Source organism: Triticum aestivum, chromosome 3A (assembly GCF_018294505.1).
Source record: "Triticum aestivum cultivar Chinese Spring chromosome 3A, IWGSC CS RefSeq v2.1, whole genome shotgun sequence".
NCBI lineage: Eukaryota > Viridiplantae > Streptophyta > Magnoliopsida > Poales > Poaceae > Triticum > Triticum aestivum.
The window spans coordinates 740,032,011-740,051,395 of NC_057800.1; the positions used below are offsets into that span (position 1 = coordinate 740,032,011).

General features: G+C 40.2%; 1 protein-coding gene and 1 long non-coding RNA gene across 2 annotated transcripts; both read right to left on the minus strand.

The window, feature by feature from the left end:
- Positions 1-2,091: 2,091 nt before the first annotated feature.
- Positions 2,092-7,273, minus strand: LOC123059618 (uncharacterized). Its single transcript, XM_044482143.1, has 8 exons — positions 6,726-7,273; positions 6,544-6,608; positions 6,409-6,460; positions 5,900-6,286; positions 5,653-5,802; positions 5,331-5,545; positions 3,742-3,813; positions 2,092-3,254 (listed from the first exon to the last, which is right to left on the minus strand). The coding sequence occupies exons 1-8, from the start codon at positions 6,870-6,872 to the stop codon at positions 2,111-2,113; spliced, it is 2,232 nt and encodes a 743-aa protein (XP_044338078.1). The 5' UTR covers positions 6,873-7,273; the 3' UTR covers positions 2,092-2,110.
- Positions 7,274-11,353: 4,080 nt separating this feature from the next.
- Positions 11,354-12,057, minus strand: LOC123063646 (uncharacterized). Its single transcript, XR_006430448.1, has 3 exons — positions 11,889-12,057; positions 11,565-11,826; positions 11,354-11,478 (listed from the first exon to the last, which is right to left on the minus strand). It is a non-coding gene; the product is annotated as an uncharacterized lncRNA (long non-coding RNA).
- Between the last annotated feature and the right edge of the window lie 7,328 nt (positions 12,058-19,385).

Sequence of the window (19,385 nt, forward strand, 5' to 3'; positions counted from 1 at the left end):
ACCCCTGGCCGGCCTCCTCCTCCCTCCCTCCTTTAAATATGGGGGAGTGGGGCACCCCATAGTACTGAATAGTATATTTCATTTCGCGGAAAGGTGCTAATTAATATACTTTATTAATCAAATTAGCCAGTCATTTGGCGGAAGGTTGGCTTCCGCCATTGCATGCCTAGATTTGGCGGAAAGTTGACCTTCGCCATGGTGGTATGCTTAGTAGTCTTGCTTAGTGCTTGGTTTCTTCCTTAGTGATTTTAGTAGATTTATTTAGCCAAATGTTTAGTCAGATGTTTTGAATATATGCGGCGGCGGTTGGATGGCCGCATCCCGCATCTGTGTCCGTATACTGATCCCTCTTGAAGAAAATTTACGGGTCGCTGTTGAAGATGCCCTTACCAGGTATGTAACCGAAGGTGTGTTCTTTGTAGTGGGGAACCCAAGGTCGAAAGGTGTAACGAGGTGCATAGGTTTTTTCTTTTGAGTGCATATATGATTGGTGTTTTTTTTGCCGCAAAAATCTTCCGATCTAAGTGTCAATTGTTAAGGTAGTACAAGGAATACTAAAAAAAGGTAGTACAAGGAATACTAGAAGTAAAAAATTACATCCAGGTTCATAGATCATTTAGCGACGATTATAAACACTGAAGTGAATTAAAGGTACGCCGCCGTCATTGTCCCTTCCTCATCGGAACAAATCTTCTTATAGTAGACAGTCGAAAAGTCATCATACTAAGGGCTCATAAGACCAGCGCAATAGAATAGTAATCGCCGCCGATGAAGAGAACGAAGGTTTGATCCTATAGACACACGAACAAATACGAAGGAAGACCGGATCCACGTGGATGTACTAAAGACAAATATCGATCAAATCCCGCAAGATTCGCTAGAGACAATCCTTCACACACACCCTCTGACGAGAAGACCTTATTCCATTTTCAAAGAGGCGTCATTGCCTCGCCTATCTGAGAAGGACACAAACCCCAACATAATTTAAAAAAATCATCAAAAAGCGAAGCTCTCCCACCGACAAGAGCTGGGATCAACCGCGGCTTCATGGTTCTAAGACCACAGGAGGCGAGGTAGACCGGCGGCGGTGCCGACGGGAGGCATGAGAAACCTTAGCATGACTGGGTGCACGGGTGTACGAGCCAAGGGATACGAGCGGTCTCAACTAGATTTCTTAACTAAGCTTACCTTTACGGGGATCCAACAAGGGTCATTTTTGTGGCATGAGAGCGCGCCAAGTGGTACACCCAGCCGTCACCACGTGTTGTGTACTTGGCATTTTTCCTTTTTTTTTGGATTTTTTTTACTTTCCTTTACGGGTTTTCATGATTTGGATGGTGCTTTTTTGGCTTCTCGGTTTTTGTCCCCTTTTCCCTAGATTTTGAAGGTGTTTTTATGGATGTGCTTCTTGGAAAAAAATTATTCTTTCACGAGAAACACAAATCTAAGAAGGTGGCAAGTGATCTTTACGAAGTGTAACTCTTAACTAATGATTTCACATGCTTTCAGGTCTGAAAGAAATACAGATAAATATATAGATATGAATACGAGACCAGTCTCGAATCTTCGCATGCATTAACATGGATATCGAGATCATTTGTGCTCGCGCTAATGAGCATTTTCGTAACCAATCCTCCATAAAAGTCAGCAAAGTGATATGGCTTGGTTTCTAGACATGTTAATGATGCTTGCGCCTGAGAAGTACAGATTTGGGAAAATAAATAAGGCAACTGTGAAGGTGAATAGAAAAGCAACTACATCTTGTACATTGTCGTACTAATTCTAGCAATCAAAACTAAAAAAAAATCTAGCAATCAAGTGGTGCAAATTGCAAAAATATACCAAATACATGCGTAAAGCATGTAAGCATAAGTTGCAGGGCTAGCGTTATATACACAGGTCATGCACAAGAATAGGAAATAAATTTACATGCAACATCAAATTAAAAACACCAGGGCGATGTTACTTCGTACCACACGTGTGACACTTATCATTTGGGTCAAAAATAAGATGGTCAAAACTTGAAAGAGTATTACAATAAACTCCAAAAGCATGTCTTGACATACACAAACTCCAACACCTCCAGAAAGAAACCGCTATCTTATTCTTATCACTTCCAGTTTGCCACCAAACCACTGAAAAACATTATTAGACAGGCCAAAATGAGCAGGTGGTTGATCTTGTCATCACTTCCTTTGGCTACCTTCATCAAAACATTCACTTCATCACGCAATTCCTTGACCTCTCCTCTCAGCAGAACATTCTCTTGGTGTAGCTTCTCCATTTCTGACGGAAAAACATTAGAAATGAATGCTTTGGGGAGAACCTCAGGCTCCATCTGCTCAGCTTCCTCCGCTGCAGGTTGTTTAGTAGTGGTAGGTTTTGCTTCTTTATCCTCACTCACATCGGTCTTTTCCGGTTGTAGCGCTGAACTGTCGGCCGAGTCTGTGAAGGAACTGTTTCTACAGGTACTGGTATCTCTGTCAGTATCAGTCGTGGCTGGAGCTGAAGTCTCCACTGGTGGAATCGTTGTTGATGTCTTATCTTTTTCCTGCTGGCATTCTAATGTTTCCATATTAATTTCCGGGACTTCTATTCTGCCATTGCATATAAATGGCAGCCTTTGCCCATATATGGTTGTAGGTTGTGATTCTTTATCCTCGCTCATATCAGTCTTGGCCGGTTGGACAGCTGAACTGTTGGTGTAACTATTGGCCGAGTCTCTGCAGAAACTATTGCTGCAGGTACTATCTCTCTCAGTGTTTGTCACTGCTGAAGCTGAAGTCTCCACCGGTGGAACCGCTGTTGGTGCCATATCTTGTTCCCGCTGACATGCTGATGTTTTCATATCAATTTCCGGGACTTCTAGTCGTTCATTGCATATATATGGCAGCATTTTCCCATAATTTGTGTTTTGAGATGGGCTTTGCCCATATATGACAGCAGGTTTTGCTTCTTTATTCTCGTTCACATAAGTCTTGGCTGGTTGGACCGCTGAACTGCTGGTGTAACCACTAGCCGAGTCTCTGCAGGAACTATCCCTGCAGGTACTGGTATCTCCGTCGGTATCAGTTGCTGCTTGATCTGAAGTCTCCACTAGTGGAACCGTTGTTGATGTCCAATCTTTTTCCTGCTGACATGCTAATGCTTTCATATCTATTTCCAGGACTTCTATTCTTTCATTGCATATATATGGCAGCCATTGCCCATATATATCCTTTTGAGATGGTTTTTGCCCATATATGACAACGAGCCTACATGATTAAGATGTTCTGGGTTAGAACTATGGGTCAGGCAAAAACTAATATTACAAAACAATAGAGCTAAAGGCATACAAGTCTAAAATTGCTTTGACCCTTCCTATAGAAAATTACATATGGTCTGATAATTCTAAGTTTCTGAAATGCATCTGTTTTTCCTTTATATGAGAGACTAGGAATTCTCTCGACATGGGAGTTGAAATATATATTTAGTATGAAATTCACACACGAAAATTTGTTATTCTTTCGTTCTAATCAAACTGTAACACGTAGAACAACTTATTTAGGGAACAACTGGAGAAAGAAATATGTCGACTTGATCCACAATTACTTTATTTAGACAAATTTTTTTACCCACTCAAGTGTCAATTTTATTTTTATTTTTTTGCGGGACACTTTTATTCACTAATCTAAAATATATTTATGCAAATAAACGATGTTAGTGCTAGTAAAGTGCAAAACTAATATTAAAATGAATTACCTTGTTGTGCCCGCAAATCCAAACTCTTTAATCCAGCCGAAAGTCCTCTCAATGTTAATGGTTTTCACAAGCCTGTAAACATAGAAAGTCCCTTGTAAGGTCGATCCTTCCACATAATAGAATAACATAAGTTCAATCAAAATTAGAAACCATTTCCTCAAACATACAGATTTGGGTTATATTGAACTTGTCACAACAACTATTCAGGAAAGTATATCCATCTTATCCATATGTAGGAAGCCCTGTAATGTTGTTTACACGTTGGCAATGATGTTCTGGTATTAAGTAGTATGTGTCTTAAAAATAATAAGTTGTATGTTTAGTCTGAGATTCTTAAACATCTAGGGTGATCCGAAATTATGTATCTGAGATTTTTTTCATCCACACCAATGTTTTTTCTAATTCTTCAATTGACACCTTGCAAGACCAGCATGAATGAGGTTAGTCAAAATAAATTGACCAAAAAGTGTTTTAGTACATCAATTGAAATGATGAACTTGGTGTGCATGTATATTGCCCAAACAAGGACAATGTGAATCAGCTTATGCAAGGCCTTGGAGCAAGAAAATCCTGGAAGGCCATAATCCTTAATGCTTATTAGTCATTAAAATCAACTAGACACTATAAACACCCAGCCTTTATCTAGGAGTAGCATGCTTGTGAAGTTGCCCTATTCAGATTAAACTTTAGAGTCATTCCCCTTCCACCCAAATCATACAAGGACAATAAGATTCAACAATATTGGATGGTTTGTATTTAAAATTTACAATGATTGGAACCAATAGTCTCATTACGGTGGTGGAAAATGTCGTTCACTCTACGCAAACAAGTGAAACAACCCACAAGCCATGTAGAAATATAATGGAGGGTTTGCTGGTCTTACATGAGACGAGTCATGAGCTGCACCTGTGGGTGCTGTAATTTTTAATGTTAGTTTTGAGAAGGACCAATATAAAAGAACAAGTAGCCTTTACTGAAACAATGCCCTATAACCAACGGATTTTTACCCAAGCATTGCTCTTGGATTTAGGTTTTTTTTGGGCCAGGATTAGTGTGGAGGTTGATGGTGATAACTACCATAGATATGGACATTGCAGTCAGAGCAACAAAGATGGTTATGTTACACCCAACTACGAAGTTGTTTATCGGGGGTGATTTTCCATTGGATCCGCCTCCATAACATAAGTAGTTGCTTCTCGAGAAAATTCATTTTAGAAGTAGGACTATCACAGGTGGTTTCTTTTGGCAATCACCTATGAGAGTTTCGCAATCGGTCCTATAAATGAGCCACCTATGGTAAATGAGTTAAACCAGGAAGTTCTTTCTAAGAGCCGCCTATGTTTTCCTCTCCACTCCTCTGTCATTGTAAACCGAGGCTCAAATTACACATGTGTCCTATTCACTACATGCAGTGGAGCTAGGGTTTATGACCGCCACAGCCCGCCATGTCGCTTTCGAGAAGGAGATGGGTGCTGAAACCCATCACACCTGCACCTGGATATAATTTTTACTTGTAGTGTTCTTTGTACTATCTTGACAGTTGATGAATAGATTGATGTGTTTCTGGCAAAAAAGAGGAGAAGTATTACCTGTAGTTGATAGAGCTCCAAAAGTGAAGAGATGAGGTTCCCAGGCTGTGCCCAGTAACTATAACTATCAACGGAAGTGTTGGATGGCAAGCGACTGCCACGACATTTGTCCAAGCAAGTGTGTGAACCTTATTCACCTTTATCTCCAAGTTCACCTTTGTCTCCAAGTTCCATATCTTTCTTTTTTCTTTTTTCGGGAAATCCAAGTTCCATATCTGATTCAACTCAACAAAAAAGAGAAGTGTTAGAGGCCTATGCAAATACTATTAACGCACACAATAACAAAAATACCGCATATGGTTATTTAGTGTAGATGCCATACGCATGTGTCATTCCTTGTAGTTGTAATCATATATTTCCGATCACTCTCAGTGGGAAGATAATCAAATGGTTTGCAAAGACCCCATGATTCATTTGACCACGGTCTTGCAGGTATTATGGCGATAGGGCAGGGACAATCAATTGACCAGACCTGCAGATTTTGATAATGTATAAATAGAAGACAAATTTTAAATCAATCCCCAAGACATAGTAATTAACAAGTGAAATTGCATAAGTTAAAACCTAACCTTTATCATGCCAGACACTTGAAAACTAAGAAAAGTGTTTGCGTTAAACCTGAGTTGGGTCACCGTGCGAGAACCAGCATCATATTTTTTATATTCAATCAAACTCAAACCATTTTCCCATTTCCATAGCTTGATCATGCCGGAATAACCCGCCGATAGCAGGAACGTACCAGTTGAGCGGACTGCCAATGATTCGATAGCATTGCCATTGTGAGCATCAAAGTTAACCTTTTCTTCCATCGTATCATATCTGATCACGCGGATGTGGCCACGAATATCGCCCATCACAATCGATTTCACCTCGGGGATAAATTTAACAGGTGTAACCTCGACTGGGTCATGTAGGCCGCAACCTTTGTTGCTGACATTAAAGTCTCTCTCTATTACCTGTGGATCAATCAATGATTTGTGACATTGTCTTGTTGGTGTTGTGTGTGTGTAGTGTTGGGGGGGGGGGTGTTAGAGCGGTACATGAACAATGTGACTCGGCATTAAATATGTACAGTTACCTGTGTTTGGTAGTTCCAGATGGAAACTTTGAGCCCATGACTCATCAAGATCCTATGTTACGAAAAACCAATTGTCTGAATCAATATGCCAAACATCTCCATATAAAAAACTAGCAATGGAATAATTTTACTCACCATGGTTCTGTGGGATGCATATCTATGGAACATACTAATTCAACTTCGTCGGGGCTGCATAGGATCTGAAAAAACCAAAAAAAAGATCAAAGATCAGAAATCGTCCATGTCTTTACAATAGTTAATTAAGATAAATATGGAATACTAGCTGGAATTTCTTTCACTAGACCTATTGAACTCACCTTGGGTTTCATTGTGGCACTAGATGGGTGGATGGCACCAGATAGGATCACCCCGTGCTCCATGTGTCCCAACTGTTTGGGGTTTATCTCGCTTCTGTCGCTACCCTTTACCTCTCCCCATGTGGTGGCAGTCTGTATCTTCAACATATCCGTGGCCCGCAATTGTTGTGGCCCTTCTATTATTGTTCTATTGAAATGGCTGGATTTCTTTATTCATTAAGAAGAAAAGAGTTGTTCGGTTAATTAGGAAAAACCGAGCGAAAACCAGATTGCCCAGTTAATTATGAAAAATCGGATGAAAAATCATCACAATCGTTGAGCAGCACACTTAAGATACCCCTTGCATACCACTGTAAAGAGGATCTCATCGATACAGCACGCAGGTGTCATCATCATCATTCCTCCCCAAGAAGGCGTCACCGCCATCCCTAAACAATGAGCAAACAACTCTGACTTCGCCTGTAGGCAATCTTGACACAATCCACACTATGGAGGCCATGTGAAGTTGTATGAATATTCGCTCTATAACTTAACCATGTTTGACCAGATCGCACAACTCCGACTCAGACGAAGAACTACAAAGGAGAACTAGGCATGGCTGACGCCACTGAAGATCACCGAATGAACCACATGCTACCTATCACCGTACACCACTGGGACCATGCCACCGTAGCTTCGACCTGACAGCAACAAACCAGTCGTGGCAATCACGTAGACATGTCAGAGAAGAGCCGACTACCTCAACCATTACCGCATCTCTGACATCGCTTACCCCATCGTCGTTGCCACAGAAGCCTCGACGCCAACACCGCCGCCTTCCATTGGTCATGGTCATCAGTGAATAGATCCAAGAACGAATCCCCCAAGAGAGAATACGACACCAAGGTGCTTCCATCGTTAGATCACAAGATGAAGGGTTTTCCTCCGGAGCTGCAGCGATGGTTGGATCCTCAAAGGAGGGGTGAGACAGCAATGCAACAATGTCTTTAGGAAGGGTAGTGAGGTCAAGGCCACAACAGAGACAAGGTCTTCACCAAAGCTCCCAACACCACCTTAGCCGCCCATCACATTGGTGCCGGCAAGAACACAAACCACCACCACCATGGAATGGCCCAATGATCAGAGAGCAAACAATAACTACACCCTCGAAAGGTTCATCTCATTGGTTCATGATTTTTCCTCGGCTGCAGTTTACATGCAACTCTACTACCACCTGCACGATGATCCAAACGTAGTCACTATTTGGGGATCAAATGCTCCCAACAAAACGAAGGTCTCCGCTCTACTCATGATGAGGGATATACTGAACAGGAAGGAAAAGCTTTGGTGGAAAACCCTTCGGACATGATGATCTCTGGCATCGGTGCTGTGCACATCCTGAAACTATGGCTCATCTGTTCCTTTACTACACTTCCAACTTGCATATTCGGGGAAAAATCGGAGTCTCCCAACCCTCCTCCTTCATGGAAGTCCAGTCTCTTCATGAGCAAGTCCACCCCAGTTTTTCTATTTGGATGGAGGCCATGCATCATCCTCTAGAGACATTAGAGAGAGCATGTTTCGCTAACTGTCAAAAACATCATTGGTGATTTTAAATCTGTGGGCTCATCGGAGACCGATGTAACATACACACTATATCTTGGCATGATTACGTATCCTTGTTGTTAACCACACCTAGTAATCTTATTCTTTGAGTAACAAAATTAAGGTGGGGAAGCTCCTCCATGGTGATTGCTGAAAAAATAACCGGTCATGCTAACACCATGAGAATTGTCCGGAATAATGGTTTTGAAACTACACTCTTGACAAGTGGATCCATTCATGACAATTGATGTACCCTTGATTGTGCATGTGCTCACTACTTTGCAGGGCATTTTCTGACTTTGATGGATGTCTTGTTGTTTTTGGTAGATGATAGCATTTCTAGTGGAGGGCCACAAAAGTTGGTGTTGTCTTGAGGGACTGAAATAGAGTGATTGAAGATATCATAGGGATTAGGTTAGTGCCGAGTAAAATAGGGCGACCAGCATCAGCGAGGAAGATGTAGGAAAGTTTGGAGTTGTGAAGGCTCTCTAGGATGGATCATGAGGTGGAATAGGGTGCGATCTTACACGTCCATTAGTGATGAAACAACCCTTATTAAGCTGGGTTTTCCACCTCTATTAGTTATGAAGTTCCATTGGTCGTGATTAGATTATTAACTAATTCTACATCATGATGTTTCTCTTTATAAAATATAATTGGCTTTTCTATCTTTTTCGGTACAAGTTGTTTCTACTTTTGGTATATAAGAGATAGGTAGATACAGTTGCTGTTATCTCAGACTTTCTGAGATACATAAGATTTACCGGGAGGCAATGTACTTGTGATATTTGAAGAAGTTGCTTATACATTATAAGAACTCAGACATATCAAATGTATTCCACAGTAAGTACAACACTTTCTAAAATAAAATCATTGAAAAGAGCAATGCGTAATGATTAGGTCAACGGAATACTAGTTCCTAGAAAAAGAAGGTTTTAATTTATTTATCTGCAAAAGTTAGTGTTGTAGTGGTAAAAACTATAATTGGGCTGGTCCATTACTATGGCCCCCTACAATTGTATTTTTTTTGTTTTTGCTTTTGCACAACAACGGTAACCATACGAGATATCATTAGAATGGAGTTACTGTGCATATACACATGATCGTACCTGTCCTTCTGTTTTAAGAAGCCTATTGATGATATCAGACGCCATAGGTCTACCTTCACCCGGGGGCATAATTTCCTTGATGCAACAAAAATGAAATTGAAGGTGCAATATATCATGGAAATTAATCATGTAACTATGGGTACGTGATAATACCTGCTCTGCTGATAACACGCTTGAAACTATTCCGGATTTGGAATTTCCTTCGTATACATCCGATTCAGAATTCCAATCTATTATTGGCACATATTCTGGCACCTTGTATGTATGCTCGTTAGGATCCTTGTCCATGCATTCTACTGCTATCTCAGCACATACTTGTACTTGTTTCCGTAGAAGTTTATAATGACTATCTGATGGCCCAAGCACTGCATTCCAAGTTTCACGTACCTATACAAACCATTATGAGTTAGCATTTGAAGAAGGGAGCATTTTCAACATGTGTATATTACTTTAGGTGCATTTACATATTTTTAATTTTTTATTAAATGGAAACTAGCTGGGTTAAAAAATCCATGGTTCGCTTTCCACTTTATAGATGTGATATTACAGTTAATTTTTCGGCAGTAAAAATGGACTACTAGTACAGATGGCGAATGTCAGTACTTCATTAACAGAATACATATCTCATCATTTTCCAAAATAAGGGAAGTTTACTCCTGCGGTCCTGACTCTTCTTCCTTCTTCGACCTCCTCTTGAGTTCCGGGTACAATGAAAGGTTCTACAAATTTAATGGTACCATTTCATATGAGCCTAATCTGTCATTACTTAAGAGCCACAAGAGTATTTTGTATATGCAGCTGTAGTGGTAGGATGGGATAGAGATTTGCTATGATTTTAACTTCTATTGTACTCCAAGGTATTCGATTATATATTTATTTAGAGAGTGGTTTTTCTACACCCCAACTCGGTGCACCCACGCAAGAAAACATAGCAAAACATTTCAAAAAAAACTTTATGGGAGTGATCATCAACAAATGTTATAGGCACTTGCAAAGTTTAGTGGCCAAATAATATTCGAGGAGCTCTGTACGAAAAAGAAAAAATACACTGAAATTTTGTCAAAATGTAAGTGCACTATTTGACCAGATTTTGTAATTTTGTCTTTTTTGTACAGGGCTCATCGACTTCTATTTGACCACCAAACTTTGCAAGCACCCATAAAATTTGTTGATGACCATTCCCACAATTTTTTACAATTTTTTGAAATATTTTGCTATGTTTTCTTGCATGGGTGCACCGAGCTGGGGTTCAGCCACTACTTTCCCATTTATTTATACTCGCCTGTTGGGTCAATAATACACCTACCACATTGGTCTCTCGATTTGCAATTTAGACCACACTCATATATATGGGCGCCATTTGAGATGGACTTCTTCAAAACTCAAATGTTGATCTTAGCTAAACTTGCTGCTAATTATATAATTTTATCAAAGTTTCCTTCTTTTCGACAAAATTGTGGTTTGCACTAGGTATGATGCATGGATTTTTCTTTAAATTTCAATGAAAATATAATTATTTAAACATGTATGCTCTATGTGGAAATAGTTATAGAAATGGTTATTACCGTATCAACTACACATCCCCCAGGTGTTCGATGAGCAACAAAGTCCATGCATTTCTTATGTCCCACCAGAAGATCCATGATTATAATACCCAAACTATACATGTCTACCTTGGGTGTGATTACTTCGCCCCTAAACAATTCTGGTGCTGCATATCCCCTGCAACAAAATTCAAGTAGTTTCATTGGTTACAACATATAGGCTATATATGCAACATACATAGTAATTGATTAAAAGCGATGGTTTTCTCAAAGAGGATGCGAAAGCCTACAGGGTACCAATTATTTGCCTAGACTCCTTGATTTGATATTTGCTTAAGCGTCTCGATAGACCAAAATCAGCAATTTTTGGTGACATGTTATGGTCCAGTAGTATATTTAAGGGCTTGAGATCCATATGAACCATCGGCTCATGCATCCGGTGGAGATAATCTACACCCTCACACATTCCCATGATTATGTGATAGCGTGTGTTCCATTGGAATCTAGAAGATTCGTCTGTGAAGAGTATATGAAGTAGTTTTATGAAACAAGAAGAATTGGGTTAGAAAGAAAGCAAAGGTGCTATATGGGTAATCTGGTACCTTTGATGTACTCTTGAAGGCTGCCGTTAGGTATGTACTCAGAGCAGAGAAACATTTCGCGTGTTGCTTCATCACAGCCTTGAACCTTCTCAGGTTCTTTGTCACAACTGTATCCAAGAAGACGTACGATATTTTTGTGCTTAGCCTCCTTCATACATATAGCCTCATTGAAGAAATCCTCCATCTTAATCTTATGGCTCCGTAGTGTATTCAATACAACAGACATTCTCTTGACTGCAATCATCCCATTCCGAAGTGTTCCCTGCACTTCCCTTGATTAATAACCTCTTGTTATTTCAGAGTCAATGTTGAATGAGTACGCACCTTGTAAACAGATCCAAATCCACCTTTGCCAAGTAGATTATCTTCAGAGAAATTTCCTGTAATTTCCTCCAAAAGTGAGAAAGGAAGTTTGATTGGCTCCACGCTTTCATCGTGTAACGCTAACACCTTCTCCAGCTCAAGACGCTTGCCCTCTTTGTCCTCTGGCATCTAAGAATGACACACACGTGATATATACCTTAAAAAATTCCATTAGAAGGAGCACACGAACGTCAAGCTAATAAAACTAGGAAATAAATCTAGTCTAGGATTAAGAGAAAACATAACTCTTAACACCATTGACTAATTACAGTAGCAGAAAATTGATGCAGAATTAAGAGAGGATAAGTCTCCATTAGCACAGTAGTGTTAGTTACCCGACCAGCTCAGGAGGCAGAAAGAGAGTTGAGGGAGAATGGGGAGTGAATCGGATCAAGGCACCCTAGCTAGCTAGGAGTAAAAAGGTGTACTAAAAAGGTGCGGCGGCTAGTTAATAATGAAGATATAAGATAAACTCGGACCTCGACAACTGTAGACCTCTCCCAAGGCACAATCTCTTAGCACATTATCATAGAATTTATAAAAACATAAGAGAGGACTAGCCTAATGCATTGTTTCTTAGGGATTGTATCTAAATTTAATGATTCGGGGCTCATGTGCCTCCGGTAACGTGCAAGAGGGTTGTATGTTAGCTAAGTTACAACCTCCCGCTCTCTTTTCATTAAATACTATGCCACATCAGCAGAGTACCTATGAAACTGTGCTAAGAAACCTGCATTGAGAGAGCCCGTAGATTCTGCTAGCATGCTAGATCCAGTCAAAAGATCTTCGACTACACGGCCCCGATCTGAAATAACGCAGGGTAAAAACTGCTGAGACCACTGCATTCATAGTTTACTTCTTTATGAATATTATGCGAGATCCATGGATGCATTCATGAATGATGCTCCCCGCTCATTGTATTGTATCCAGCAAGATGTGGTTTCTTTCGATAATTTTGTCTACATCCTAGAAATCTATCATGTCACTAAGTTTCATATTCACTTAAAAAAAGTTTCATATTCAAATTTGATTACTAGTACTGGGATTCAGGTTTGTTAAGAAACATCCTCACAAGCGTGCAACACATGCACTCCTCCAAATATACTACTCCCTCTGTTCCTGAATATAAATCTTTTCAGATATTTTAATATGAACTACATACGGAGCAAAATGAGTGCTACACTCTAAAATACGTCTATATTCATCCATATGTAGCCCATATTCAAATGTCTAAAATGACTAATATTTACAAATGGAGGGAGTAGCATGAAAGCATTTTCAAACATTATTATTTTTGTATCTTATAACTCACAAATTTTTATGTCAGTAGGAGCCTTTCCAACTGTCTTTGAAGTTTAAAAAAAGGTTAGGTGAATTTTAGGGATCTTAATTTCACATGTTTTCACGCATTACTCTGTGAATTTTAACCTGTTTCTTTCGTTCAGTTGGTTATTCAGCGGAGTGTGGAACGTCAGGGTGAAATACGACCTTTTTTAAATGATAAACAAATGAAACATCTAGCCCTCCTACATCTATTGATTTTTATGGTCAGTTTTTTAGATAATACTCTGTAGAAGCTTTTATTATCCCATGCCTCTGCACCACCGTAGATGTATATAGCAGAAAATAATTCAGAATTTAAGAGAGTTTTTCATTCTCGAGTAGTGGACTAATTACGTTACCAGAGAAATAGCGCAGAATTAAGAGAGGACAAATCTCCATTAGCATATTGATCAGCAGTATTACTTACCCAGCTGATCGGGAGGCATAAAGAGTTGAGGGGGAGCAGGAGAAAGTGGAATGGATCGGAACGAGGAACTCTAGGATTAAAGGTGTAAAAAGCTATGGCATCTAGCTATGGCCGTCTCCAGGTGAAGATGCTTGCGCTCTTTCTCTTCCACCATCTAAGAACGGCATGCGGGTTATATATATTCCTCATAAATCTCCATTGCGATGAACAGCGATGTCAAGCTAACAAAACTAAGAAAGAGATCCAGTCTAGAATTAAGAGAAAACACAATCAAGTCACTTCCCGGGAGTGACCATTGACTAATTACATTAGCAGAAATTAGTGCAAAATTATTAGAAGACAAATTTACATTTGCAAAAAATATATAAGGGTGTTACTTACCCAGCTCGGGAGGCTGAAAGAGTTGTGGGATGGCAAAATTAGTGCAGAATTAAGAGAGGGCAAATCTCCATTAGCACTGAACAGTAGTGTTACTTACCCAGCTCGGGAGGCCCAAAGAGTTGAGGGAGAGTAGGAGAATGGGGAATGAGATCGAGGCACCCTGCGAAATACGAAGCAATGGCAGCTATAAGGTGTGGAGGCGCTAATTAAGAATGGAGAGCACTGCACAGTACACGTCATTATAAGATAAACTAGGACCCTGAACAACTTTAAATTCTGTGAGCACGCTAGATCCAACCAAAAGCACCTTGACGTCACGATCCCTGATGTGAAATCACGCGGCATGAAAGCCGCTTTTCCAGTGCTGCAAAGTAAAACCGACTGCCGAAATTACGTACTGGGTCACGTTCACCTCCAGCTAAACTTGTTTAGGGATGTTGATATGTATTATGTGAGTATACTGCATAGTTCTTCTAACGTCCTAGAAATCTAGAATGTCACGAAGTTACATTTTCGCTTTAGAAAAACGGTTCAATCTTGAAATTCTCTTTCTATTATGGACTGAATAGGATTTAGGGTTTGTTATAAAAGATCCTCACTAGCGTGCCACACATGCACTCCTCCAAGTATACCAGCATGAAAGCATTTTCAAACATTAATACTTTTGTACCTTATAAGACAAATTATTACCATGTGAAGGGAGGAATTGTAGGGGCCTTCACATGTTTTCATAGTGAATGGAGAGCATTGCACAATACACGTCATTACAGGAAAAACGGTTGCCGAACAACTTTAGATTTTTACTAGCATGCTAGCTAGGAAAGAACTTCGACATCATGGCCCTCAATCCAAATCATGCTGTGTCCATGCTTGCCTTCCTGTTAAACTTGTTTATGAATTCTATGAATGCACTCACACACGCATGGTGCTCCCCACACATGGTAATGGTACTGTATCTAACAAGTTGGGATATGTTCTGATTATTTTAGGATTTGTGGCGTCCTAGAAATCTAATTTAATATTCAGTTTAGAAATGTGACATACTTAAATTTGATTACTAGAACCGATTGATAGGGTTTGGTGTTTATTATGGAAGATCCACATAAGCGTGCAACACATGCACTCCTCCAAATATACTAGAACAAAAGCAATTTCAGACATTATTATTTGTGTATCTTATAACTCACAAATTATTACCATGTTATTTGACAGGTAGGAGGAATAGTAGGGGTCTTAATTTCACATTCTTTTCACACATTACGCTGTGAATTATAACCTGTTTCTTTTGTTCAGGTGCTTATTCGGCATGATTTTACCCATTTGGTGGCGGTAATCCTCGTGAGTGTCCAGATTCCAATCACCCTCCTTTCTCTACCTCCCAGGCTGCGCACGATTTCCACTCTATCTCAATGCAATTATAACAGTTTTTCACACATTACGCTGTGAATTAAACATTGTACATCATGTTATGCAGAGTCCGGACATTTTTTCAATGTGATTGTATCACCATGATATATCGTTTGAGTGAAAATGTCCTTTATTAAAAAGAAAAATTAACGCTGAGAAGGTCCTTGCGGCCATGAAGAGTTAGAGGACTTCATATCGATAGTTGCCGATAGTGTGATGACCCAAATTCATGCATGATCTATGGTTTGGCTCTTCCCTTCAGGGATGGCTTCTATCTGTACAAAAGAACTCCAAGGGAATGTATGTTAATTATGCCACACATGCCACCATCGTGCCACTTTTCAGAATTATAACTAGTCCATGTCTTACATGAAAATCGTTCCACCATCGTGCCAGCTCCCTGATGAGGCGCCACTCTAAATTCAGAAGGCATGGGTAAGTTTCGTCGGGGTTCAAGCTCCAGTCACCTTCCTTCTTTCTCTACCTCTCATGCTCCTCATCTAGGGATGAAAATGGAGTGGAAATTTTCTGTTTTTTCGGAGGAAAAATGGAAACGGAGAGGAAATATGAAAACGGAAACAGAAATTTGCAAAATGGAAGTGGAAATGGAATTTTTTATGCGAAAACGGAAACAAAAACGGAATGGTGTTTTCCGATGAAACATGCATGGAAATGGAACTTTCTGTTTCCGTGAATATAGAACTTCTGTTTTTACTATAGACTTATAGCTGCTTTGTAGCCCAACCACCAAAGAGACACTATGACACAATTAGTAGAATGGATCTAAAGCCCAACTTCTACTACCACACATGTACTCAGCTTGACCCTATACGCAATTGTCAAGTACTACTACAATACTACGCTAAGTTGCTAACATAATGATATTATTTTGTAGCCATGTTAACAACTCATTAAATTTGTTTGTTTTTGTGTGTATTTCTCTATGATTCAAGGGGTTTTTAAGTCCGATCAATGCCTATTTCTGTTTCCGTATCCGCTTTGTATTCGCTCCGTGTCCGTTTCCGGTAGTATCTGTTTCCGTATTCATTTCCGGAGTTTCTATATTCGTTTCCGCTTCTGCAAAAAAATATGAAAACAAATATGATACCACTCAGTTTTGTCCGTTTCCGTTCCGTTTTCATCCCTATCCTCATCCTGATCTGATCAGGGCCGCACGCGATTTCCAATCTATACAATGCTAAGATTTATTCAAGATGTTGTTTTGGTGGGTGAGGTGTGAAAGGCTGAGTTGATTATTAGTCCGTACGTCGAACGCGGTCTGTTTGGAGTCAATCAATAGTCTATGCGCACCGCATGCCACACTGCCAGTTGAATTAAATTAACGCATCGCTTCGTCCTTGCTGGCAGCTGGAAATCCGGGAGAGAGATTTAACAATGTCGAAGCAGGTGGCCGGCACCAAGGAGTTAGCTTCCTGGTGCTTTACTCAGTAGAAAACTCAAACACGTACGGCAGTACGCAGTGGAGGAGGAATCTCTTTCTCTTAATCTTTTCCCTTGTAGTATATACTAACTGGCAGTACGCCGTGTGTGGACGCATGCAGGCATCTTTTGAAAGTAGGAGTACGTAGTAATGGAGACCAAGAACGCTTTGCAGTGCTCTAACATAGGTTAACTAAAAGCGCACATGCCCACTATCATTTGCTGGCACACATGACAAGGCGGAGAGCATTGCGCGGTGCTTTCCTCCTACTGCCTTCCTCTCCTTCACATCCAACACATCAATCCCTATTGTGTTTATCTGTGTTCTGTTCTGCGTGTATTGCAATTGCAAGCTCTGAACATTCTTATGGCAGAACCAGCGGCCACCATGGAGGCTGGACCGACCACTGCTGTCCACGGCGAAGGAGAAAGCGTCCATGCTGGACCAGTACAAGGTGATGGAGGGCATGGAGGAGCTGCCGGCAATCTTGGTTCTTGGATGTCATCACCGACGCTACGAGACCGCATCTCACACCGAAGCGTCAAGTTCTTGGCTAACAGATGCCAAGGTGGTGGTAAACGAGATCTTGGACGAGTTCAAGTTTGAGGCGCTTCGTTGCGACTCGCGAAACCATAAAAAAAGGCTCTACATGAAGCTCGGCTCTGGTTGCAGTAAAACACTTTCCCACCCACAAGCGCGGGGAAGAACCTATGAAGTCATGTACAATGGTTGATAAGGCTGTCTTATCTTATGTTCGACACGTAATCTAGGTAAGACAATAAAAAATGATGTACAATGGGTTATTCTTAGTCTTGTCTCCAATAACTAGATATCCCTAAATATATGGTGAGACAATTGGTGCTAAGAGATCATCTTTTAATTAAGAGAAGACAAACCTTTTCTTACGGTTTTTCTCTCTTCCACCTCAACAATTATCCTACGTGGCACTCTTAAGATAACACTATTGTACATGCCCTAAAGAATTTTGCTGGACATTGAGGTCCTTGTGTCTAAGACAATGAAAAAAATAGCGTGCTACCACAAAATAGCGTGGCTCTTAAAATATGCTATTAGCATGCTATATCGTGCTATAGCGAGACATTATGCGCTGATTTATTTAGCGGGACATTTTTTAGAACACTATAGCGCTAATTTTTTCACTGGTCTGAGATGAATGCTCCTTGGTTAAATTTTCGGCTGCTAACCAGCAACCAAGCAGACATATCATGTTATCTTAGATCCAAAGAAAATCTTCAGAGATCGAGACACTAAGAATATTGTTGATGAACTACTTGGTCGAGCTAGCAATGAAAATCTCACGGTTGTTCCCATCGCAGCTCATTTACAATGAGACTGAAATTTAGAAACCTTTCGAGTTGCTGATTTGGATCTGCGTCTCTGACATGCTTGGGGTTGAGCTGCTAGAGCTGTTGTTTGCTACTCCCTGCGTTTAGTATTATAAGATATTCTAGATATTTTAATATGAACCCATACAGATCGAGATGAGCGAGAAAACACACTAAAATGTGTCCACATATATCAGATTTAGAAAGTTAGACCATCTTACAATAGTGAACGAAGGGAGTATTTCTGAGCATAACAAGAAGGATGTACTACTATGTTCAGTGGAGCTAAGAAACAGTACGGATGATTTCATTGCCTTCACTATTCAAACGACTAGCCCCTTGCCTTTCTCCATAGAACCAAACAATGATTCTGCTGAGCAACGAAGGGAATTAAGGTCTTGCAACTAACAATATTAATGATATGACATATTTGATAAACGTACAGCAGATCACGACGTTGATATGGTTCATTTGGCGGTTGTTTCTGCCTCTTCCAAACTACAAAGCCGCCTCCCCTCTGAAGAACCCTGCAGGAAAGATGTAACTAAGGACTTTGACTTCTTCCAACTTCTTCATCCTTTTTTCTATTTATAATCAGTATTGTATCCTCTGTCTATGATAAGCAGCTGTCAAGCACGCATGCATTCTCAGGGCACAATTAATCAAAAGTGAGCTCATCTAGTCGATCTACTCAGGATAAGATACCCGCCTAGAGTCATTGATAGAATGTGACCATTGTGTATGGCTTACAATTTGTACACACCAAGATGCACAAAATGCTTCGCTGAGTAACAAAATGTATCTGATCTTCTTTCTTCATTTTTCAAATTTTGGCTGATATGATCTTTCTCCAAGTTGCTGCGTGCGGTGGAGCCGATGGCTGTTTGTCCAGCTGCAGCACCATTAGACCCGCTGCATTGATAGAGAATTGATCCGCCCAAGGACCACTGAAACAGTGCATGAGTCATGGTACATGATTTATTTTTCTTATTTACTAGGCAGCGCGCAAGTAAAATCCACATCCCTAAGACCAAAATAATATGAGAAGGTGATTCACATCACTCTGCAACATAGATCCTTTGAAGGCATATTTCAAAATCGATAAGGAGCACAAAGGTCTATATTTTAAAACA